The following is a 25,617-nucleotide window of genomic DNA, read 5'->3' as shown; positions in this document are numbered from 1 at the left end:
CCTGGAGGGAGGGGGGCACTCCAAAGCCAGATCTAAGCCTGGAAGTCCCATCCAATGGGAACCTTCCTTCCTTCCTTCCTTCCTTCCTTCCTTCCTTCCTTCCTTCCTTCCTTCCTTCCTTCCTTCCATCCATCCTCCCTCCCTCCCTCCCTCCCTCCCTCCCTCCCTCTTTTTCTTTCTTTCTTTCTTTCTTTTTTTCTTTCTTTCTTTCTTTCTTTCTTTCTTTCTTTCTTTCTTTCTTTCTTTCTTTCTTTCTTTCTTTCTTTCTTTCTCTCTCTCTCTCTCTCTCTCTCTCTCTCTCTCTCTTTCTTTCTCTCTTTCTCTCTTTCTCTCTTTCTCTCTCTTCTCTCTTTCTCTCTTTCTCACCTACTTGCTTGCTTGCTTGCTTTATTGCTTTATTGCTTTCGCAGTTGTTGGAGCCAGCATAGTATAGTGGTGCCAGGCTGGGATCTGGGAGATTTCGGTTCGGATGCCCGCTCGGGCCAAGGAACCTCGCTGGTTGTCCTTCAGAGCCGTTGCGGGGATAAGAGTGGAGAAGAGGAGAAATGATGTTAGCCCCTTTGAGTCCTCACCGGGGAGAAAGGCAGGGTATAAGTGAAGTCACTAAATACAATTATTACCAGAAAGAGAAAAAAGGGCAATTGGGCAGTACGTAAGCAGTACTTAGGGGAAGGAAACATTTGTAGGATCCGGAGTGAAATAGTAGGTGGAATGCACTCCAATGTTCATTTTGTTTGGTATATACTCCAGCAGATGGAGAGGAAAGATGGTTATTAAGGAATTTGATTTCGGCAGCAAGGATGTTGGTGGCCAAGCAGCGGAATCAAAAGAGGCGTCCCTCTGTCGCGTCTTGGCTCAGGAGATGTTGGTATATTTATGCTGATGGATAAAATTACGTCACACAGGCAAAGAGAAGAAAAGAGATTTTCTGCACAGAAATTATTTATACAAAGATGGCTCTTATTTATAAAATACTGGAATAATATTAAAACAATAGAATCAGTGCAGCCCTGGGCATTATCATTTTGAGATTTATATTTCAATTTAGCGATTTGGATAATATTATAAAGATGTTTTTCTGTCTGTTTGGATACATGGATATCTGCAATAGAAAGATGGTTGTAATGTGTTATTAAGTAAGCATTATTAATATTAAAATTTAAATTAATAAAGGGAAGGAAACATGAGAGCAGTTGTTATTTGAGGATACTTTTTGTAGGTTACTGTTATTTAATAACAATTTTAAAGGGGGGGCAATTCGGCAGACACTCACTTTGGAGCAGGAAGCAGCCATTCCAGAGGGGCTGTGGCTCAGTGGTAGAGCATCTGCTTGGCATGCGGGAGATCCCGGGTTCAATCCTTGGCATCTCCAGTTAAAGGGGCTAGGCAAGTAGGGAATCTGAAAGACCTCTGCCTGAGACCCTGGAGAGCCGCTGCCAGTCTGAGTAGACAATACTGACTTTGATGAACCAAGGGTCCGATTCAGTAGAAGGCAGCTTCATGTGTTCATTTGAAACAAGGATGCAAACACCAGCAAAGAGTTATGGAGAAAGGCACATTTGGCCTCCGTCCCCAACGCAGGCCTTTTTCGCATGGAAAAAGTTTGTTATGGAAAATCAGACGCATAACCTTCCTCTTCTCTCTCCACTGTGTGGCTCACCATGTGGCATCAAAGAGACGCCAGAGCTCTCCTTCCCTGGAGGTTTTTAAGCAGAGGCTAGATGGCCATCTGTCAGCAATGCTGATTCTATGACCTTAGGCAGATGATGAGAGGGAGGGCATCTTGGCCATCTTCTGGGCATGGAGTAGGGGTCACTGGGGTGTGGGGGGAGGTAGTTGTGAATGTCCTGCATTGTACAGGGGGTTGGACTAGATGACCCTGGTGGTACCTTCCAACTCTATGATTCTATGACCCAGTCGCTTTCCAAAAGGTACAAGGGATGAACTTTAGGATTGATGTCATTTTTGTTCATGTGAATTCTTGGTTTAAAGAATCATAGAATCATAGAGTTGGAAGGGACCACCAGGGTCATCTAGTCCAACCCCCTGCACAATGGAGGAAATTCACAACTACCTCCCCCACACACCCCCAGCGACCCCTACTCCATGCCCAGAAGATGGCCAAGATGCCCTCCCTTTCACAATCTGCCTAAGGTCATAGAATCAGCATTACTGACAAGTGGCCATTTAAAACCTCCAGGGAAGGAGAGCTCCCCACCTCCCGAGGAAGCTTGTTCCACTGAGAAACCACTCTGTTAGAAAATTATATTATATTGGTTCTTTTCTCTCTCCTTCCCTCCTGTTCCAGGGTTACATGAAGCCCTTGAAGCAGCCCGACAACTCCATCCTCTGTGACCCTTCCTTGGTTGACGAGATCTTCGATCAGATCCCTGAGCTTTTGGAACATCACGAGGAGTTCCTGGAGCAGATCAGCGAGTGCGTGCAGAACTGGCACGAGAAGCAGAAAGTGGGAGACATCCTGGTACAGTCTGTGAGTACAGCCATCTGACCCGGCAAAATGCACATCCCCCCGTTTCCAGAACTCCGACTGCAGCCGAAGAACCAAGAGGTGGGGCAGAGGGAGCTCACTTGATAACCCTGACACCTGATAACCACCTGACTTCTGAAATCTATTATTCTGTTCCTTCTGTACAGCCCACATCTGGTTTCTGAGATTTCACCAGGCACTGCTCCCATGTTGCCAAACCTGCGGATGCATCCATGAGGACTAGAAACTTTTGTTTTGTTTTTAAAAATAAAGATGTTCCTCTTGAGATGCTGTATTTTCTGGCACATAATCAGTGCCACTGTGCATTGTTGGAATCATAGAATCCTAGCGTTGGAAGGGACCACCAGGGTCATCTAGTCCAACCCCCTGCACAACGCAGAAAATTCACAACTACATCCCCTCCACACCCCCACACCCCCAGTGACCCCTACTCCATGCCCAGAAGGTGAGGGGGAACCCACCAGGATCCCAGGCCAATCTGGCCTGGAGGAAAACTGCTTCCTGACCCAAAATGGCAATCGGCACTACTCTGGGCATGCAAGAAAGGGCCACAAGAGCCAAACACTGACGCAAATCTTCCTGCCCTCCCTCTCGTGATCTGCCTAAGTTAACAGAATCAGCATTGCTGACAGATGGCCATCTAGCCTCTGCTTAAAAACATCCAAGGAAGGAGAGCCCACCACCTCCCGAGGAAGCCTGTTCCACTGAGGAACTGTCAGAAGCTCACCGATTGCCTGCTGGGCATTTCCAAAGGCTAAGCACAGCTTGCAGTGAAGAATGTGTGTGCACTGCCAAGTCGGCCTGGCACATCAGTTTCAAAGTCGAGAGGTCGATTTTGGTTTGGTTCCAAGAGCCTGGCGCTTGGAGAGATGGCTGGTTTCCTGCCCTCAAATAAATCCTCATCAGTCCCTAACAATTTGCCAACCTTCTTGGGCTCTCCTTCCCTTCCTGCCTCTCTCTCTTTAGCCTGAAGAAGAGAAGACTGAGAGGTGATATGAGAACCATCTTCAAGTACTTGAAGGGCTGTCACAGAGAGCAGGGTGCCAAGTTGTTTTCTGTTGCCCCAGAAGGTCGGACCAGAATCAGCGGGCTGAAATTAAATCCAAAGAGTTTCCGTCTAGACATTAGGAAGAATTTTCTGACAGTTAGAGCAGTTCCTCAGTGGAACAGGCTTCCTAGGGAGGTGGTGAGCTCTCCTTCCCTGGAGGTTTCTAACAGAGGTTAGATGGCCATCTGTCAGCAATGCTGCTTCTATGACCATAGGCAGATGATGAGAGGGAGGGCATCTTGGCCATCTTCTGGGCATGGAGTAGGGGTCACAGTGTGTGTGTGTGGGAGGTAGTTGTGAATTTCCTACATTGTGCAGGGGTTAGACTAGATGACCCTGGTGGTCCCTTCCAGCTCTGTGATTCTATGATTCTCTCTTTCTTTTGTCCTTTTCTCTTGAGAGCCGTCTTCTTAGAAAGGATGCATAACAGATACTGGGTATCTCTCCCTCTCCCATAATACTAGAATGCAGGGTCATCTGCTGAAGCTGGAGGGTGAGAGATTCAAAACAGATAAAAGGAAGTATTTTTTCACACAATGCATAGTTAAATTGTGGAACTCCCTGCCCCAGGATGTGGTGATGGCTGCCAACTTGGAAGGCTTTAAGAGGGGAGTGGACATGTTCATGGAGGAAAGGGGTATTCATGGCTACTAGTTAAAATGGATTCTAGTCATGATGCATACCTATTCTCTCCAGGATCAGAGGAGCATGCCTGTTATATCAGATGCCTTGGAACACAGGCAGGATGGTGCTGCTGCAGTTGTCTTGTTTGTGGGCTTCCTAGAGGCACCTGGTTGGCCACTGTATGAGCAGACTGCTGGACTTGATGGGCCTGGGTCTGATCCAGCAGGGCCTTTCTTATGTTCTTATGGTAGGAGAGGAAAAATAAGCAGGACTGAAATTGCCATCTGTCAGTACGCAAGCCACATCTTCTTGGAGGGTGCAGAGTCGACTTCACAGAGGGCCTGTTGCGTGTCTCAGCCTTATTTTTCTTTTTAATTTGTCTCCTGGGATGCTGCCTCACCCCAAAACCCTCCCGCTGGCTGCCAGGCAGGACCTGGCAACCCTATCCATGTCTGACATCATTGGAATGCAATGTCCAGATCTCTAATCAAAACCTCTTGGCCGTTCCTCTAGTTTTCCAAGGAAATCCTCGTGAACATTTACTCCGCCTACATCGATAACTTCCTCAATGCCAAAGATGCCGTGAGGATCGCCAAAGAAGCCAGGCCGGCGTTCATGAAGTTTCTGGAGGTATGACGTGGTTCTCACCCCCCATTGTTTTCTTTGTAAAATAGAAGGCAGCTGAGCTCCAACTACCCTCAAATCTGCAACCCCCAGCTCTGAAGTTCTGTCACAAACCCCAGCCTTCTCTCACTGCCCATCCGACTTCTGATTTCGAGATAAGTTAAGGGAGAATCTCTGGGTTGCAATCTGACATCCTTGCTTAAATCTCAGGCAGGTGCACATGATATCCTCCCCCTGACAGGGAAGCTCCTTATTTTTTTGCTCTGCTAAACTGAGAAAAAATGTGTACCCCCCTCCACCCCAGTGTGTTTTTTCTGCATGCTTAAATGCACATCAGTGGCATATTAAATAGTTGATTTTCCCAAGATGCTGTTTTCTCATTTTCGTCTTTAGCATCCATCCTTGAGGAAGGGGCCCCTACAAGTACTGGGTGGGGCCCCCAGGCCTAGTTTACCTCTGTAGTTGGGCCAGCCCCATTCCCATAAGTCTAGAGCAATCTGTTGTTCTTGGATTAACCTCAGAGTCTGTTTGTCTCATGAGACCTCTGGGCTGTGGCTCAGTGGTAGAGCCTCTGCTTGGCATGCAGAAGGTCCCAGGTTCAATCCCTGGCATCTCCAGTTAAAGGAACTAGGCAAGTAGGTGATGGAAAAGACCTCAGCCTGAGACCCTGGAGAGCCATGAAGAGGGGCTGTGGCTCAGTGGTAGAGCCTCTGCTTGATATGCAGAAGGTCTCAGGTTCAATCCCTGGCATCTCCGGTTAAAGGGACTAGGCAAGTAGATGATGGGACAGACTTCTGTCTGAGACCCTGGAGAGCCGCTGCCAGTCAGAGTAGACAATACTGACTTTGATGGACCAAGGGTCTGATTCCATATAAATCTGAATCCATATTGATTTGAAGAAGTGAGCTGTGGCTCACGAAAGCTCATACCCTGCCAGAAAATATTTTTGTTAGTCTTTAAGGTGCTACTGGACTCTTGCTCTTTTCTACTACTGCAGACAGACTAACATGGCTACCCACTGTGAATTTGATTCCATATAAGGCAGCTTCATGTGCGTTCACGTGTTCACTGTTTCGCTCTTCACTCTTGCACGTGCACAACTTCACCCCATACGTGTGGACACCAATGTAGAATTGGATTTATATGTTGGTTTTTCTTTCTTTGTTCCTTCTCCAGCAAAGCATGAGGGAGAACAAGGAGAAGCAGGCGCTCTCGGACCTCATGATCAAGCCAGTGCAACGGATCCCACGCTACGAGCTCCTGGTCAAGGTGAGCTCAAGCAGAGGGGATCTGTGCTGGGTTATGCCAGATACAATCCAGATTCAATCCTACGCAAGCACCGTTGAAATGCCCGGGAGTGTGGTCCATTTGCCCGTTGCTGCCTATCTGCTTTAAAGGCTGTGTCATCCACTCCTTTTTTTGAGATCTGTGCAAAAGTTATTATTTTAATGCTCTTTAATGCCTTGTGTAGTTATTGGGGAAGAAAGGCAGGGTGTACATTGAATGAATGAATGAATGAATGAATGAATGAATGAATGAATGAATGTATAGCCTGATGAGGAGAAGACTGAAAGGGGATATGATAACCATCTTCAAGTACTTGAAGGGCTGTCATAGAGTGGAGGGTGCTGAGTTGTTTTCTGTTGCCCCAGAAGGTCGGACCAGAATCAACTGGTTGAAATTAAATCAAAAGAGTTTCCGTCTAGACATTAGGAAGAACTTTCTAACAGTTAGAGCGGTTCCTCAGTGGAACAGGCTTCCTCGGGAGGTGGTGAGCTCTCCTTCCCTGGAGGTTTTTAAGCAGAGGCTAGATGGCCATCTGTCAGCAATGCTGATTCTGTGACCTTAGGCAGATCACGAGAGGGAGGGCATCTTGGACATCTTCTGGGCATGGAGTAGGGGTCACTGGAGGTGTGTGTGGGGGTGGGAGGTAGTTGTGAATTTCCTGCATTGTGCAAGGGGTTGGACTAGATGACCCTGGTGGTCCCTTCCAAAGCTATGATTGGATGGATGGATGGATGGATGGATGGATGGATGGATGGATGGATGGGTGGGTGGGTGGGTGGATGGATGGATGAAAAACAAACAAATGGGGAAATAGCCAGTACAGTGAAGTGAGCTGAGACTGGGACTTGTGCAGTGAAGATCTGTGTTTGGATCGCCACACAACTGTGAAGTTCCAGGCATGGCCTTGCTTCAGCGCCGGTGCTACCATTAGGTGAACTAGGCGGTTGCCTAGGGCGCAGACCTCAGAGGGGCGCAGAACTGGCCCGAGGGACACAGTTTTAAACCAATTCGTTTCTTGAAAAAAAGGCAACTGGCAATGTATATTTTTTATTTTAAGGTAAGTACCACAACAGTGCTATGGAATATAATTAATTATAATGTCTAATAAGAAGTTTTGTGCTTTTATTTTTCTACAAGACATCTGTTTTTGAAAATTGGTTAGCATGAGTAGTTAGCCTTGCCTAGGGTGCAAAAGTGACTGGCTCCGGCCCTGCCTCACTTATATCCCCGTCGGTCACTAACCTGCCTCACAGGGCTGCTTCCGCATGGTAATGGAGTTCTCGTTGCTGCCTCAAATGCAGAGGGATTCACAGTGCCAGTGGAGCATCCATGTGCCTGGTTAGCCCACATATTCCTTCCTTGGAACAGTTACAAATGACATGCACATTTAGCAAGCCCATTGGGACTAGTAACATTAATTTAAAAAGAAAGAAAGAAAACGCTTAGCTCTTGGTAAGAGTTAAGTTCATCAGCCTTCTTCTTACTCAGCCTTACTTAGAGGGAGTCAGCTGAATTAATATTAAGAATGTAGTTACCTTGCGCCCTGACCTGGATGGCCCAGGCTAACCCATCAGATCTTGGAAGCTAAGCAGGGTCGGCCCTAGTTTGTGCTTGAGGGGAGACTACCAAGGAAGTGCAGGGTTGCTACGCAGGGGCAGGGAGTGTTGAACCACCTCTGAACTTCTCTTGCCTTAGTAACCCTACACAAACACATCAACACACGAAGCTGCCTTTTACTGAATCAGACCGGCAGCGGCTCTCCAGGGTCTCAGGCAGAGGTCTTTCACGTCACCTACCTGCCTAGTCCCTTTAACTGGAGGTGCCTGGGATTGAACCTGGGACCTTCTGCATGCCAAGCAGATGCTCTACCACTGGGCCATGGCCTCTCCCTAGTCAGCTCCGTAAGTCAGCTGCAGCTTGATGGAGCTTTCCGCCACTCCTTACTGTAGAGAGGGGATGAATTAATTCTTCCTCTTTGTGAACGAACAGCCCCTCCCCCATCCCCCTGCCCCAAACCCAATAAAATTAGTGCAAATTACATAAGGCCACAACATTCTTTGCTCATTTCCCCTCTCCCCTCAGTTCATAGAACTTGGTCACAGGGAGACCTTCCCTAGGTAATTTAATCCTACAAACCATGCGAGGTGTCCCCCAGGGACAAAGCCGAGCCGCTCTTCTGCATCCCTGCATTAGTGGGCTGCAGTGACAGATTGCTATTCCGCACGCAGCATTCTTGGGATGATTCACATGCCTGAGTCAGAGCGACCAGCTTGGATCGGATTCCAGGAAAGAGCCGTCACTCACTCTGGAGCAGCCGAGACACCCGGAAGCCAGAGAGGAGGGAAACTTCATCATGGGGTAGCCCCGATCTGCACAATCCGAGCAGTCCGAGGGAATCAAGCATGTTGTGCAGGAAAATCGACATAAATTCGGGCAAGGAACAGACCTAAGCTTTAAAAATACAGGTTCTGCAGCGAGTAAAGGAACCTGCACAGCTTGCAAAAGCTGCAAGGAGATGTTCTCTGGACACGCAAGCAAGTTACTGTGGCCAGACGGTTAGCTGTGTAGGGACAATTGTAGTGGGAATAGGTTTGCAGCCTGATTGTCAATATGCTGAAGAAGAGCCCTGCTGGATCAGACCAGTGGTCTGTTCATCGCTCCAGTCTCCAGATTTAAGGATCCATAGATTTGACTATGTTAATTGCAAAGTTGGGAAGAAATCCAAGACACCCATTTATTGGAACCAAGGGAAGTGTCTCATAACGGTGAACACATCTGTTTAGTTCACCACTCAGGATGTTTATTTCATTTATTTATTTTCCTATTTATACTCTACTTTTCTCCCCGGTGGGAATCCAAAGCAGCTTACTACACCATTCCGCCTTCCTCCATTTTATCTGCACCTCAATCCTGTTCGGTGGGTTGAGCTGTCTCAGCCCCACCTACCTCACTGGGTGTCTGTTGTGGGGAGGGGAAAGGAAGGTGATTGTAAGTCGGTTTGAGTCTCCCTTAAGCGGTAGAGAAAGTCGGCATATAAAAACCAGCTCTTCTTCTTCTTCTTTGTTTCTGTGACGATTGCCTGCAAGCGGAGAAAGCTTGAGTCAGCCAGCGCGGATTTTATTCACGCAGCCAGGACAAGAAACAGGAGGCTTCTGCTCTGAATCGAGTCCAGGAGATTATTATTATTATTAAGCAATCTACGCTCTGATACTGTGCAGAGCAAGCCTGAGAGGTATGGGTTACCTTACCCATGAGGAGGAGGGAAGCGTCAAAGGCCAAACGCTGGGAAGCTGTCCCTTCGAAGTCTGCAAGAAGCTCTTTTCCCATTGCAACTATCCCAAGAGACGGGGGTTGGGGGGAATACTCCTGTTTTCTGTTTCCGTACTAGACATTCCTAAGTGGGACTGTCATCTTTTATTTTTCTGGCCCTGATTCTATAGCTTGAAAAAAAGAAGAAGTTGGTTTTTATATGCTGACTTTCTCCACCACTTCAGGGTCCGGCTTACAATCTCCCTCCCCCTCCCCACCACAGACACCCTGTGAGGTAGGTGGGGCTGAGAGAGCTCTAAGAGAGCTGTGACTAGCCCATGGTCACCCAGCTGGCTTCATGCGTAGGAGTGGGGGATCGATCCCGGTTCACCAGATTAGCCTCCGTCGCTCATGTGGAGGTGTGGTTGCCAACCTCCAGGTACTCGCTGGAGATCTGCTGTTACAACTGATCTCCAGCCGATAGAGATCAGTACACCTGGAGAAAAATGGCCGCTTTGGCAATTGGACTCTATGGCGTTGCAGTCCCTCCCCTCTCCAAACCCTTCTTTCCCCAGGCTCCACCCCAAAAACCTCCCGCCGGTGGCAAAGAGGGACATGGCAACCCTATGTGGAGGAGCAGGGAATCAAACCCAGTTCTCCAGATCGGAGTCCACCACTCCAAACCACCGCTCTTAACCACTACACCACGCTGTAGCAGTGACACAGGGCAGGGAGAACTTTTCCTGGAATGGATACCAGTGGTGGGGAAAGCTGCACGATTTTGGTCTCTGGAGCGGGACTGGTAAAAGAAGGTGGCCATTGTTCTGTGGGCCCTGGCTGGCTCTGCGCTTGCCCAGGAAGGATCTGGATCGTGTCAGCTTCACCCGTCCTGGGAAACCTCAGAGGTTTGGACTAGCTGGACGTCTGGACTAGCTCAGCTGACTCCATCTGTGCACATAGCTGGGTGCACACCAAAGATGGACCAGGCTAGCCTGATCTCGTCAGTTCTCAGAAGCTAAGCAGGGTTGGCCCTGGTCAGTACTTATTGAGAGCCAGCATGGGTGTAGTGGTTAAGAGTGGCGGACCCTAATCTGGTGAACCAGGTTCGATTCCCCACTCCTCCACCTGAAGCCCGCTGGGTGACCTTGGGCCAGTCACAGTTCTCTCCAAACTCTCTCAGCCCCACCTGCCTCACAAGGTGTCTGTTGTGGGGAGGGGAACGGAAGGACTTCATAGGCCAGTTTAAAGGTAGGGAAAAGCGGGGTGTAAAAGCCAACTCTTCTTCTACTTGGAGGGGCGATGTCATAACATTTACACACCCGCAAATCCTCTGCCGACCAGATACTGTCTGCCGCTGGGACTAGCATGAGTGGAACCTCTTTCAGCATGTGTGCTGTGTGGTATGGATGTGCATGGATGTCATGCTTAATGTCAAAAACTGGTGACTCTTAAGATGTTAAGAGCCAAGTGTAGTGGGAAATGTCAGAAGTCAGTGTGGTCTGGTGGTCAGAACACCAGGCCAAGTCCTGAATTCAAACCCCTACTCAGCTACGCACGTTGCTGGATGACTTTGGGCCGGTCACTCACTCTGTCTCAGCTTATTCTACCTCTCAAGGTTGTTGTGAAGATAAAATGGTGAAGGGGAACACTGCCTTGGCCTCCTTGGAGGAAGTGTGGGATAAAATGTATGGGATAAGGAGAAGTGCTTGAGTCAAGAAATTTGCCTTTGATTCCTTTTGGGGGAGAGGGAAACGACGGCTGATATTTTGACATAAAAATACTTCTTTATTCAGCCCATAAATAGGTTATGGAACTCCATAGTAATATAGCAGTGCTCACAGGCTGGGATGACATTAGAAAAAGAGTTAGACTGGTTGATGCAGGGTAAGCCTATTCATCATGATAAATTAGGGGAGGGGCTGTGGCTCAGTGATGGTGCACCTGCTTGGCCTGCAGAAGGTCCCAGGTTCAATCCCCGGCACCTCCAGTTAAAGGGACTAGGCAAGCATGTGATGTGAAAGACCTCTAGCCTGAGACCCTGGAAATGCCACTGCCAGTCTGAGTAGACAATACTGACTTTAATGGACCGTGAGTCTGATTCAGTATAAGGCAGCTTCATGTGTTCATGTGATCCTCCATATTCAGAGGCAGTATACCTCTAAATACTGGGGACAGATATCAGAGGAAGTCTGTTGTCGCCATGTCTCCTACAAAGGCTACCGACTGACCATTATTAGAACAGGTCACTGGCGCAGTTGTACCTTCGATCGGACCCATCCGACTTTTTCTGCTGCTGTGTTATTTACTGAGAACGCTGGGTTTTGGAGATTTACTAGTAAATGTCAGAATGTTCTTTTCGTTTCCCTCTGGGAGTCTTAAGAGTTACCAGTAAATACTAACATTCACCAAATTTCTAACATTTACAGACATGCCTGGAGTAGGATTTTATGAACCCAACTCCTCTAGTGGTTGGGAAATCGGTGGGGTGGGGGGAGAGAGATGTTTCCGGCCTGAAATGTTTGTTTAGTTAGAGACGGATCCCAGAACGACAGGAGAAAAGCAGAAGAGGGAAAACTGCACAGAGCACTGAGAAAAGGCAGAGCAGCTTCTGGCAGGAACATGATGTCCAGTAGCAGACAATCCGGGACCTGCTAAAATGCTAGCGAAGGGGAGGGGTACTGGCTGAAGAGAGACCCCCTCAGGTCTTCCTTCCGGCCTTCAAATGACAGCTGCAGAGAGAGCTGCCCGCCCCAGTCCCCAGCAATGAACATAAGAAAGGTCATGCTGGATCAGACCGAGGTCCATCAAGTCCAGCAGTCTGTTCACACAGTGGCCAGCCAGGTCCACAAGCAAGACGACTGCAGCAGCATCCTGCCTGTGTTTTACAGCACCTAATATATTCGGCATGCTCCTCTGATCGTGGAGAGAATAGGTATGCATCATGACTAGTATCCATTTTAACTAGTAGCCATGAATAGCCCTCTTCTCCATGAACATGTCCACTCCCCTCTTAAAGCCTTCCAAGTTGGCGGCCATCACCACATCCTGGGGCAGGGAGTTCCACAGTTTAGCGATGCGTTGTGTGAAGAAATACTTCCTTTTATCTAGTTTGAAACCCTCCAGCTTCAGCAGATGACTCCCGCGTTCTGGTATCATGAGAGAGGGAGGAAAGTTTCTCCTGTCCACTCTCTCCATACCATGCGTAATTTTACAGACCTCGATCCTGTCTCCCCTTAACCACCTTCTTTCCAAGCTAAACAGCCCTAAGCGTCTTAACCCGCTCCTTGGTTAAATGCCTTGGTTGCGTCCTGATTGATGTTCACTGTGTGCCACAGGAGCTGGCATTGAATTATGTCGATTACCCAAGAGCTGGGCTGTTTTGCACTCTGCTGCTGGCCCATTAACCAGCCAGCTTTATTTGCTTTTCGGTGATGAATGGCCTTCAGAGCCTCTAATAGGAAAGTCTCCGAGGCCCGGCGCAGATTCCCTTTTGCATTCAGAGTCTTTCAGGTTTCTCAGAAACCAATTTCCCTGGCACCGGCAAGGGCAGGAGACGGTGTGTGGTCCCATCTCTGCCTCTGACACGAGGAAGTCCGGGAAAGGATCGATTGTCATGAAACCAACCGGCTTTTCCATAGCTCAGTGGCAGAGCAGATGCTTGGCCGTGCTGAAGGGGTCCTGGGTTCGACCCCTGACATCTCTAAGTTTAAAAATGTGTCCTGTAGCTAGGGTTACCAACCTCCAAATACTAGCTGGCCGCTTTGGTAATTGGACTTTATGGCATAGAAGCCCCTCCCCTCCCCAAACCCCACCCTCCTCAGGCTCCACCCCAAAAACCTCACGCCGGTGGCAAAGAGAGACCTGGCAACCCTACCTGTAGCAGAGGTGGGACAGACCTCAGAGGACTGCTCAGAGTGAAAGGAAGACTGTGAAATGGAAATGGGAGCCTCAGTTTGCCTCGGGGCTGTGTAGGGAAGGGGAGAGGGTGTTTAACTCTTCAAAAAGCATCCGGCTGTCCTCAACCAGAGCCAGGGCCTTTTCACCTGTGGCCCCAGCCTAGTGGAATGCTGGCTTCCTTGGCTGGCTAGCTCTCAGCAGGCTCCCCAACCCAGATCAGGAGCGGGGTGTGTGTGGCTGCTTTGGCTAGCTCGGGGGCCGGATAAGAGCTCTCAAGGGACCGTATTCGGCCCACGAGCCATATGTTTGACCCCTGTGCTCTAATCATTACACCACCCTTTTTATATCATAGTGTGCTCGCATAATAGAAAGCTCCTCTCGTCCAGCTGTCTCCTTGACACTCTAGATTTCTACATGCAGGGATTTTTTAAAAAAATCAATAATGCAAGCCCCCACCCAGAGGCAGGCTTGCCACCCCTGTGAGCATCTGGGCTCCGACAGCAGGCTTTTGAAAGGGGTTGCATGTCCCACGCGTGTGGCTGTGACTCACCACTTGGCTTGCATGCCAGCAGGCAGGGCCTCGCTGTGATTGAGCATCATTTTGAACCGCAGCCAGTGTTCCTTCAGTGCTTGGGAATTAATAAATAACTAGTCACTGAGCGCTGACACACTGAGTGGTTTGTGTGTGAATCAGCCAGCAGGCGCAGGAAAAAGTGATCGAGGAAGGAGGGTGAGAGATTCAAAACAGACAAAAGGAAGTATTTCTTCACACAATGCATGCTTAAATTGTGGAACTCCCTGCCCCAGGATGTGGTGATTTCTGCCAAAGGAAGGCTTTAAGAGGGGAGCAGACCTGTTCATGGAGGAGAGGGCTATCCATGGCTACTAGTCAAAATGGAGACTAGTCATGATGCAGGCCTATTGTCTCCAGGATCAGAGGAGCAGGCCTATGATATCAGGTGTTGTGGAACACAGGCAGGATGGTGTTGCTTTAGTCGTCTTGCTTGTGGGCTTCCTAGAGGCACTTGGTTGGCCACTGTGTGAACAGACTGCTAGACTTGATGGACCTTATGTTCTTAAGGCTTTAAGTGGGGAGTGGACATGTTCATGGAGGAGAGGGCTATCCATGGCTATTAGTCAAAATGGATACTAGTCATGATGCATACTTGTTCTCTTCAGGATAAGAGGAGCATGCCTATTACATTATGTGCTGTGGAACACGGGCAGGATGCTGCTGCAGTCGTCTTGTTTGTGGGCTTCCTAGAGGCACCTGGTTGGCCACTGTGAACAGACTGCTAGACTTGATGGACCTTGGTCTACATCATGACTAGTCCCCATTTTTACTAGTAGCCATGGATAGACCTCTCCTCCATGAACATGTCCACTCCCCTCTTAAAGCCTTCCAAGTTGGCAGCCATCACCACATCCTGGGGCAGGGAGTTCCACAGTTTAATTCTGCATTGTGTAACGAAGCCTTGTGGAGCTTGAAGACTCAACCTGTTTAGAATCAAGTGGCATCTCCCTCTAAAATAGGCAGTACACACCCTGGGTATCCTAGATCTGTGTCTATAGGCAAACACTTGGTTGTGAAGTAGCCCCTTCAGCCCATGGTGGTCCAGTGTGTTCTGCCTCTGTCGCCCCCCACCCACCCCTCCCAGCCAGAAGCCAGAGGAGATGAGCTTCTTTTATAGCTTTCTGACTCTCCTCCCTTTCACATTGAAACCGCAAGCTGTTGAGGCCTTCCTGAAAGCCAGATTGTTTCCTCTCTTCTTCTGCAATTTGGGTTGCTCCAGCAACAAGCATCAAGAAATGGCTGCCGACCTCCCGCAAGCAGAAGGACTTTTGAAAGGATTCTGGAAGTGGCAGGCGCTGCTTGGCTTTTAAAGAGGCCTGTGTGAGGTCAGGGAACAAGGAGGGTTTTCTCCTGGGTAGAAGCAGGTGGCTGGCAGCAGACGGGCTGGGAGATTGCCCTGCCTCAAAATCCGCCACCTTCCTTGTCGTGGAATTGGTCCTGGCACAAGCAGCAGCCTTTCCTCGAAAAGCTGGACAGAGTTGTCTTATGTTCTGACGACATCCAGGTTAGACTGCTGCAATGCATTCTACATGGGTCTGCCTTGGGAGACTGTTCGGAAAGTTCAGTTGGTTCCAAAAGTGGCCACAATATTCTCAGCCTAGTATAAATGATGGGGAAGAAATCTGTGCAACTTCGAGAGAACTACACCATATGGCGATAGCCGTTCGGTGTGCCGTTCCCAACATGCACCCCCCCGGCGCTCTAATTCCCACTGTGATTTCTCCCCACAGGACCTCCTGAAGCACACCCCCGAAGAACATCCCGACCACCCGTTCTTGATAGAGGCCCAGCGGAGCATCAAGCAAGTGGCCGAGAGGATCAACAAGGGGATGAAGAGCGCCGAGGAGGTGGAGCGGAACGCCCGCATCGTCCAGGAGATCGAATCGCACATCGAAGGAATGGAGGACGTAGGTTTTTCTCCCAAGCCGCCCGCCTGAGAGCTTGGCTCGTGTAGTCTCACCTATTTGTGTGTGTGCACAAATGTGTAAATAGACTCTCTCCCCAAGCGCTACCCTCTGTCCCCGATCCTGGAGAAGTTAGATCAACACGGCAGCAGAGGAGAGGAGTCGCAATAATGGGTTTAAATTGCGGGCGGAAAGGTTCCGGCTGGGTATTAGGAAAAAAATTTTTACAGTAACAGTTGTTCGACAGAGGAATCAGCTACCTAAGGAGGTGGTGAGCTCCCCCTTAAAAGGTAAAGGTAGTCCCCTGTGCAAGCACGGGGTCATTACTGACCCATGGGGTGACGTCACATCCCGACGTTTCCTAGGCAGACTGTTTTTACGGGATGGTTTGCCATTGCCTTCCCCAGCTCCCCCTCACTGGCAGTCTTTAAGCAGAGGCTGGACAATTACTTGTCAGGGATGCTCTAGGCTGATCCTGCATTGAGCAGGGGGTTGGACTAGATGGCCTCTATGGCCCCTTCCTACTCTATGATTCTATAACCCCATTTATTTATGGCTGCCCCATTTATTCCAACATCAGCGGGGTGGTGGGTCGATAGATCATGATCATGTCAGGACTAAATTAGGCATTTTTCCATGACTCATGAGGTTGAGAGGGGATCCCAGGGGATGTTACTGGGCCCAGAGGGGGAAAAAATTGCACCAGGCCTAGAGTAGGGTTACAAACTTTAGGTTGGGAAATTCCTGCAGATTTGGGGGTGAAGCCTGGGAAAGGTGGGTTTGGGGAAGGGGAGGGAACTTTAAAAGGCTGTAATGGCTTACAGAGGTGCCTCCAGGGCAGCCATTTTCTCCAGAAGAACTGATCTCTGTTGCCTGGAGATCAATGATAATTCTGGGAGATCTCCAGGCCTCACCTGGAGGTTATATCCAAACCAAAACGTGTGCTGAACCAGTGAGTTATGCAAAACAAAAAACAAAAAAAACAGCACTGTGGCCAAAAAGCAAACTTATCAAAAATGAAATCTGTTCGTACTGTTATGCATTTATACAAGTTATCAATTTCCACATAAACATGTTTAGTATACTACCCACACAAAGTGTTTTTCAACTGTCCAGTCACTGATATCTGATCTACAAAAACCATAAAAGTCCAATCCAATGTGAGAAAAGGAGGCCGGTATTTCCTTTGTCCTTGAATCCTCCCTTCATCAGTCGCCTTTGGAAGAATCAGACCCGCTCTTGGAAAAGCTGGACTTGAACAAGAAGTTCTTCAGTTCCTTATTCAACCATTTTTCTCACATTGTGCACGTTAGCATTCTTGACGTTGTATTGGAGACGCGTTGGTCGTAGAGATTCAGAAGCGAACGTTACAGTACCAGTCAAGCCTTTGGGCGGCATCGCTAACCCATCCCCTTTCCTTCCTCTCCAGCTTCAGGCCCCGCTGCGGAGGTTCCTACGCCAAGAGATGGTGGTGGAAGTGGTAAGTGTGGCTAGTTTGGTCTACAGCTTAGGGTTGCCAGGTCCTTTTTCGCCACTGACGGGAGGTTTTTGGGGTGGGGAGGGGGTGGGGTTTGGGGAGGGGAGGGGCTTCAATGGCATAGAGTCCAGTTGCCAAAGCGGCCATTTTCTCCAGGTGAACTGATCTCTATCGGCTGGAGATCGGTTGTAATAGCGGGAGATCGCCAGCTAGTACCTGGAGGTTAGCAAACTGGAGAAATAGGCACAAGTACCAAATGCTAAGCAATAGTACTAGGCTCTTGCAATGCAAACAAACATCTGTTATACAAAACTGTGCAATAAGTGAAAGTGTAAACTCTTACAAACGGAACAACAACATATACAATACAGCTCCAAAAGGCTGCTCAATGTTCTACAAGAATTATCACAGAAGTGTTGTAATCAGTCAAAATTAACTTGAACTAATACATAAATTATCTCGAGAGTGAGCGCAAGACGAGAACGCGGCCCGGATGACCCTCGCGTTTTCGCTGCTGCGTTAGCAGCTTCTTCAGTCGTTCGTCTTGAATGTCATATGCAGTTGCTTCTTGGCTATAGAATAAAAATTCTCAAAAATTGGCTCTGCTCTCTCTGCACCGCAAGGCTGCTCGCTTCCAAAATGACTAGCATTTATGTATTAGTTCAAGTTAATTTTGACTGATTACAACACTTCTGTGATAATTCTTGTAGAAAATTGAGCAGCCTTTTGGAGCTGTGTTGTATATGTTGTTGTTCCGTTTGTAAGGGTTTACACTTTCACTTATTGCGCAGTTTTGCATAATAGATGTTTGTTTGTATTGCAAGAGCCTAGTACCATTTATTTCCTCAGTACCTGGAGGTTGGCAACCCTACTACTGGCGCAAAACGCAGCCAATGAAAAAGGGAGCTGAAAATAGCCACTACAAAGATCCTCATCGCAATCCACCTTGGTTTTCACCATCTTGAACCACTTGGTATCCATCTGTAAACTTGGCAGCTTCTGCCTGATGTGCACAGTGAGATTTTGACATTTTTGGGGGGTGGTCCTTAAAGCAAACCACCTCCTTTCCTCCCCCCCAACCCCAAGCCAAGCCTGTGCATTCTAGACGGTACAGCCCCACGAGTGGACTGCACCACACCTCCCTTCCCCTTCTTCCCCAAATAGGATGTAATTGTGGTCCTGGCGCTGCAAAGAGGAGATAACAATCCGAATTCCCCGCAGCCAAGCGTGCGGCGCCGGGGGTTTCCATGACAACCGGAGAGCAGGGAAGGCAAATGAATGGACCCTCTTCCACCCAAAGACCTTCTCCGTGTTATTCCCGGCTCACGCTGGATTTTCAAGGGGCTGCCAGTTGTCAGCAATATCTGCTCCCCCCCACACACACACACACCATTAGACGCACCAATCCTGCCCTTCCTCGGGTGTTTCGTAACTCAATTTCGGTGCATTAGGTGGCAAAAAATAAACCGCAAATTGCAGAGTTTACAGCAGGCGGTTAAGACGGATTAAAAACGAGAAAAGGCACCGTGAAGGCGTACCTGCTCCCGTGGCTGGGGCTTTCGTGCTGTGCGGCTCCTGAATTGGAGACCACGTTTAAAGATGATTAACGGCACAGAAAGCAAATATGTAAATAAAAAACCCTTTTATCAAAAAAAAAAAAGATGATTAACGGCATCGCCATTCATAAAGCCCACGGTACTCCGGCCCTCGCCCTCCCTATCAGTTGCGTGGATTTCGGCTGAGTTAAATGCGTTCAGTTTGTTTTTGCATTCCCTAGGGTTGTTAACCAGGTTTATTACCTTATTTATAATTGTGCATTGAGCAAACAAACGGGCCCCTCCGGCTAGCAAACACATGCATCCTACCATTTGGCTGGGCTGCTGCTGCGTTGTTACGGACCGCTCCTCGCAGACATGCGGAAGGGAAAGGTTCAGTCACGGAACGTCGACAGACGGTTCAGCTTCAGCGCGGAAAGTGAAAGAGCAGGAGAAGATACAGCCTGTTGCCGGGAAGTCGAGGACAGGGCAAGGGTGTGAAAAGATGGGAGGTTGTGTGGGAAGAGGGCCAGGAAGGAGGTTATGAAGAAGGGTGTCCGAAGTGGAAAGGATGCCACTTTAGGGAAGGAGATGAGAAAAAAAGAGCAGGCAGGGGGAAATGAAGGAAGGAAGTCAGGAGAAAGCAACCGGGTGGGGTGGGGTGGGGTGGGGAGACTGATATTGCATTCAGGGACAGACCAGCTAAGGTGGCCTCAGTCTTTGTTCCTCTGTGCAAGAACCACCCTCACCAACAGCATCTTCCTTGCAAAACAAGCTGAAGATAACGAAGAAGCCCTCTGCTTGCCGCCTCAGAAATCCGTCTCTAAAATACCACCGTTATTTCCTGTGATCTTTTTAGCCCGTGGCAATCGGCGTGTTTTCCTGACGCTCCAGGAAATGGGGTTTTTAGTGTCTGTTGGCCATAGAGCACTGATCCCAGGCCCATCTGAGAGAATGGATCTAAAAGAATCCATTTCTTGCTATAGAAGAAGAAGAGTTGGTTTTTATATGCCTGCTATAGAAGAAGAAGAGTTGGTTTTTATATGCCGACTTTCTCTACCACTTAAGGAAGAATCAAACCGGCTTACAATCGCCTTCCCTTCCCCACAACAGACACCCTGTGAGGTAGGTGGGGCTGAGAGAGTGTGACCAGCCCAAGGTCACCCAGCCGGCTTCATGTGTTGGAGTGGGGAAACCAGCCCGGTTCACCAGATTAGCGTCCACCGCTCACGTGAAGGAGTGGGGAATCAAACCCGGTTCTCCAGATCAGAGTCCACCGCTCCAAACCGCCACTCTTAACCACTACACCATTCTGGCTCTCTTCATACTACAACACCTTACTTTACCCCAATAGACATCAGTGTCGGGATATGAACAGCTCTCTGTATGTGTGAGCTTACCTGATCTTTTTCATATCGCTTTGCAGAAAGCCGTGGGCGGCAAGAAGGACCGGTCCCTCTTCCTTTTCACAGACCTGTTGGTTTGTACCACGCTGAAGCGGAAGTCAGGGTCCCTGCGACGGAGCTCCATGAGCCTGTAAGCGAACCTTCTTAAATATATTATTTATTTGTTGGGAGGGGAGGGTTCAGGAAAACAAAATGTCCCCTGGGATCATAGAATCATCGAGTTGGAAGGGTCCATAGAGGCCATCTAGTCCAACCCCTTCTCAATGCAGGGTCAGCCTAGAGCAGACTGAACATTCCCAACTTCCTAAGCCTTTCCTCGTAGGGCTGGGTCTCCAGGCCCCTGATCATCCTCTTCGCTCTCTTCTGCGCTCGCTCAGTTTTGAAGTGAGGCCTCCAGAACTGCACACAATACCCCAGGTGTGGCCTGACCAATACAGTGTGACCCTAAAGCAGTTCACGGCGGTGACTTGCTGACTTGTGGTTGACCCCGCAGGGCTGTGACTTGACCGCACTTTCTACCACCACCTCGCCATCAGCTCCTGCTTGGACAGTGTAGCAAGCAGTTGCTTTCCACCCCTGCTTTTGGCAGGCACGGACTGGTTAGGAGTAAAATTCTGCCAGCATCAGGAAGTGTAGAAGTGTTTCCTGGTCTGTCATGGAGACAACTGTGTTCTTCAGAGCCCAGCTGATGGGTACGGGGATTTTGCCCCGGAGGACCAAGTAATAAAAATGTGGTAACACACTCTGCGTCTCCCAGGTGCTGAAAGGACCATTTTGGATTGGGACTGCAGCAAAAGAGAAAGCCGTATCTTTGGCCTTCTTCCCCATGCTTTTCTCCTGACCTGAAAAGTCCTGGGGGGGCAGTTTATCCTCTTGGGGAAACCTACGCAGTCTGCAGCCAGTCCCTTGACGCCTCTGTTCCTTTTTATAAGAAAGCCCCCCTGCAGCAGCACTTCTTCATGACTGGCTTGTCTCAAAAATCCAGGCATTCTCCAGAAGTTAAAGCCCAGGCCCCACCCTTCTCTTCAAACATATAAGTCTTCAAAAAGTATATATATCTTGAGAAAATAAGCTGATTATATATTATTTGCTATATACAGCTAAAGATATAAGGTATTAGATTTGGCAACAAGTAACATATGGCATTGCTTGTTCTAGGGCCTGAACTGACCTTAGAAGCTCAAATGACTAAACTGAGGCTATCGTATTTTGGTCACATTATGAGAAGACCAGAGTCACTAGAAAAGACAGTCATGCTAGGAAAAGTTGAGGACAGCGGGAAAAGAGGAAGACCCAACACGAGATGGATTGACTCAATAAAGGAAGCCACGGCCCTCAATTTGCAAGATCTGAGCAAGGCTGTCAAAGATAGGACATTTTGGAGGACATTGATTCATAGGGTCGCCATGAGTCGGAAGCGACTTGACGGCACTTAACACACACACAATATATGGCATTACTAATAGTTCAGAAATACTGATGGGTAGGATCATAATTGAGTACTAATATACGAATATAAAACTATATTAAATAAACGTAGTAATATATAGACTGCAAGAAGACTTTGGAATAAATTATTAAACTCATAATTAATCAATGAACTATTAGGTTTGTGTAGTGTTAAAGAGTAATATTAAATGAAATAGTTGAATTAGATCCGCCTACAATAGGTACTTGAGGAGGATCTTGTTATAAGCAGAAAAGATTGATTTCTTAAGAGGAGTGAAAGATGTATGTGGGACGTACTTCTATTTGTATTGTGTTTGTTTTATAAAAGCATATAAATCTAACATGCCAAACAAAGGCCTTTTATGCAGGGACGTTTCCCTGCGGTCACCCCCGCCAACTGCTTCAGGGCTTCCTTTTGATTATGCGTGCCTTTTCTGCTCATCAGAGGTCACCTTGCTCTCCCCGCACATTTTGCCCTCATTTTCCAGATTCTGGCTAAAACAACATCTGGAAAACATAGGCAGAACCCGTGGGGAGAGCAAGGTGACCTTTGACGGGCAGGAAAGGCACGCATAGTCAAAAGGAAGCCCTGAAGCAGTCGGCGGGGGTGACGGCGGGGAAACGTCCCTGCGTAAAAGGCCAAAGAATGCAGGAAGACAAAAAGAGAAGGGAGGGAGGGCCCCCACCGGGAATGGAGGTCTTGGAAATATAACTGAAGAAAAAGCGGAACAAAGAAACTCAATCTAAAAACCAGGGGAAACCAAAGCGGTTGAGCTGAACACTTATCTAATATAAAAAGGTAAAGGTCCCCTGTGCTAGCACCGGGTCATTCCTGACCGTTGGGGTGACGTCACATCCTGACGTTTGCTAGGCAGACTTTGTTTTACGGGGTGGTTTGCCAGTTCCTTCCCCAGTCATCTTCCCTTTTACCCCCAGCAAGCTGGGTACTCATTTGACCGACCTCAGAAGGATAGAAGGATGGAAGGCTGAATCAACCTTGAGCCGGCTACCTGAAACCGACATCCGTTGGGATCGAACTCAGGTCGTGAGCAGAGCTTGGACTGCAGTACCGCAGCTTACCACTCTGCGCCACGGGGCTCTTTTACTTATCTAATATAACAACCAAAAAGCCTATTTTTAATATATATTGTGCACAATTGTATGTAAAAACACAGGAAGCTTGTATTTTAGGCCCTGTGATTTTAAATACAATTGTGCACAATATATAATAAACATAGATTTATTGGTTGTTGTATTAGATAAATGTTCAGCTCGACTACTTTGGTCTCGGAAATATGCCAGCAATGCCACTCAGTTGCCACATTCAGTATTGCAAAATGCCTCCGTTCTCAATGCCCCGTCTCTTTCCAGTTACACGGCAGCCAGCGTGATCGACACCACCAGCAAGTATAAATTGCTCTGGAAGATGCCATTGGAAGACATGGACATTGTGAAAGGTTTGTGTAGCCCCTCCCCTGAGTCACTCACAGGAGTCCATTCGGAGTCCACTGTTACAGACCACTGTTACAACTGTAGCTCAGGGGTAGAGCATCTGCTTGGCATGCAGAAGGCCCCAGGTTCAATCCCCGGCATCTCCAGTTAAAGGGACGAGGCAAGTAGGTGATGTGAAAGACCTTTCTCTTCCTGAGACCCTGGAGAGCCACTGCCGGTCTGATTAGACAATACTGACTTGGATGGACCAAGAGTCTAATTTAGTATTAGGCAGCTTCATGTGTGTTCACTCAGAGCTGTGTATATCAAGGTTGGCAACAGGCAGTCTTAAGGACCCAATCCTTAAGTGAGGGATGACACTGCTTATGTAATGCAAAGTTACCTTCTGGAACTCGCTGCCACAGGATACGATGATCGCCTCTAGCGTAGGAAGGTTTGAAGGGAGATTAGACAAGTTCGTAGAAGAGAGGGCCAATTATTTAGGCAAGATGGCTCGGTTACCCTTGCAGAGGGTTTTTTTTGGGGGGGGGGGTTCAAGCCTTGACCTCGATTTGAACCCAGGTCACCCAAGTTGTAATCCCACACTCTAAGCAGCATCTCACGCTGACTGCAAAACAGAAAGGGGGAACGTTAGTTGGGGGACTTGTTTTATTTGATTTGGTAGCTCTGCTTTTATGGATGGTCTTTCTGATGCACAGGTTAGAATAAAAGTAAACATAGCGTAAATTAGAATAAACTTTAAAATGTTTTTTAAAAAAGCACATCAAAATGCTGGCAGCGTTGCAAAACTGAGCCAGCCCAAATCCATAGATGCCTGTCGCTGCCTTGTCTAACATGCTGCCATATGATAGACGAGTTCCCTCTGGCTTCAGGGCCCTCTCAGTCCACCAACCGGGAGAGTATCCAGAAGACCATCTGCCGCCTGGACGAGGACCTCAGCACCCTCGGCCAAGTCAGCAAGCTGTCCGAAACCCTCAGCTTTCCACATCAGGTGAGGACGGTCCCCCGTTAATGGCTCAGAAAAGTCAGGTAACGCTGTTGAGTAATAGGGACTAGAAACCCGCAGCTCTGTAATTGGCAGGGTTTAGGTCACATCCGAATGTGAAAGGCATTTGCTGTTCCCAGTGTGATGTAGTGGTTAAGAGCGGTGGTTTGGAGCGGTGGACTCTGATCTGGAGAACCGGGTGTGATTCCCCACTCCTCCACACGGGCGGTGGAGGCTAAGCTGGTGAACTGGATTTGTTTCCCTTCTCCTACATATGAAGCCAGCTGGGTGACCTTGGGCTAGTCACAGTTCTATTAAGAGCTCTCTCAGCCCCACCTACCTCACAGGGTGTCTGTTGTGGGGAGGGGAAGAGAAGGTGATTGCAAGCCGGTTTGATTCTTCCTTAAGTGGTAGAGAAAGTCGGCATATAAAAACCAACTTTTGTTCTTCTTCCTTCTGTGCCTCTTTCATGGTTTAAAATGCCTCTCCAAACTTGCATTGGGCTATTGTGGGAAAACTCGGATTAAGTATCCAAAAGATCAAGAAAATATAAATAAAAGTAAAAATCGAAGTTATACACGCTAAAAATTATGTAAGTACAAAATATGTATACATTTATTTCAGGATAAAATCTAATACCACATATAACACATATAGAGCATTTCAACAGCCTACCAAACTGACATACTCATAAAAACGCAGTAAGACATAAAATAGCACAATTATACTCTGACCATGTGCGTTTCGGCCATACAGCCTTCTTCAGTGGTCTAAGCAATCAACATTCTAGACTCAAAGACATACAGAAATATACATTAAAAAATCTTTATGACTATGCATAGATTGTTATTGCAAAGTAATATTCAAAATATAAATCTGCAGCCCTTCTTCCTCTGTTTTAGACTTTCATCCACAAAGAAACCTAATCCTCGCGTATGCTTCCCTCTTAAATGAGGGGATGTAATATTGCAGCCATAAATACAATTATCAATATCTCATAGTCAAAAGAGTATTCATAAAGACTGGAGCAGTAATAATGATTGATAATCTATACAATTATCTATGGCTGCAGGAGCCAGTCGTAGTCTCTTCTTCGATCAATATCAGCTCCCAAACAGCCCTCCATTATGTCCGTTCCCGCTTCTCGGGGCAGTAAGAGCCACAGGGCTTCCAAAGCTTCGCTGTGCCTTCTACAGACGGCCTGCTGCTCCTCACGTTTGGGACCCCCTCCTCACTGACACCCGCACCGGTGTGTTTTCTGCCTCCGCAGACCCTGGACGACGTCATCAAGGACCTGATGGCGGCCATCCACCGGGAGCTGGCCGAGAAGCAGTCGCTCTCCTTCACCATGTCCTTCCCGCCCAACAAACTGGAGCTCACGGCCTCCAAGGCTGACAGCAACGAGTCCTACTTCTTCGAGTTCCCCAACCCCGACGCCCGCCAGAGCTTCGAGCATGCCTTCGAGGACACCAAGAAGAAACTAGGTGGGTAGCATTGGTGGGGAGAGGCTGTGGCTCAGTGGCAGAGAATCTGCTTGGCATGCAGAAGGTCCCAGGTTCAATCCTTGGCCTCTCCAGTTAAAGGGACTAGGCAAATA

At 48.2% G+C, this 25,617-nt stretch overlaps 1 protein-coding gene across 1 annotated transcript in view; it reads left to right on the top strand.

The window, feature by feature from the left end:
- Window positions 1–25,617, top strand: part of ARHGEF17 (Rho guanine nucleotide exchange factor 17) — a 161,763-nt gene that overhangs the window by 121,966 nt on the left and 14,180 nt on the right. Inside the window, exons 3-11 of the mRNA XM_056858830.1 lie at window positions 2,309–2,491; window positions 4,695–4,811; window positions 5,982–6,074; window positions 15,543–15,719; window positions 17,146–17,196; window positions 20,155–20,264; window positions 22,955–23,040; window positions 23,908–24,026; window positions 25,291–25,504. Coding sequence (XP_056714808.1) covers window positions 2,309–2,491; window positions 4,695–4,811; window positions 5,982–6,074; window positions 15,543–15,719; window positions 17,146–17,196; window positions 20,155–20,264; window positions 22,955–23,040; window positions 23,908–24,026; window positions 25,291–25,504 — 1,150 coding nt within the window. The remainder of the gene's footprint in view (window positions 1–2,308; window positions 2,492–4,694; window positions 4,812–5,981; window positions 6,075–15,542; window positions 15,720–17,145; window positions 17,197–20,154; window positions 20,265–22,954; window positions 23,041–23,907; window positions 24,027–25,290; window positions 25,505–25,617) is intronic.

The sequence above is a fragment of the Euleptes europaea genome, chromosome 12 (assembly GCF_029931775.1).
Source record: "Euleptes europaea isolate rEulEur1 chromosome 12, rEulEur1.hap1, whole genome shotgun sequence".
NCBI classification, from domain to species: domain Eukaryota; kingdom Metazoa; phylum Chordata; class Lepidosauria; order Squamata; family Sphaerodactylidae; genus Euleptes; species Euleptes europaea.
This window is presented reverse-complemented; position numbering and strand designations above follow the sequence as displayed.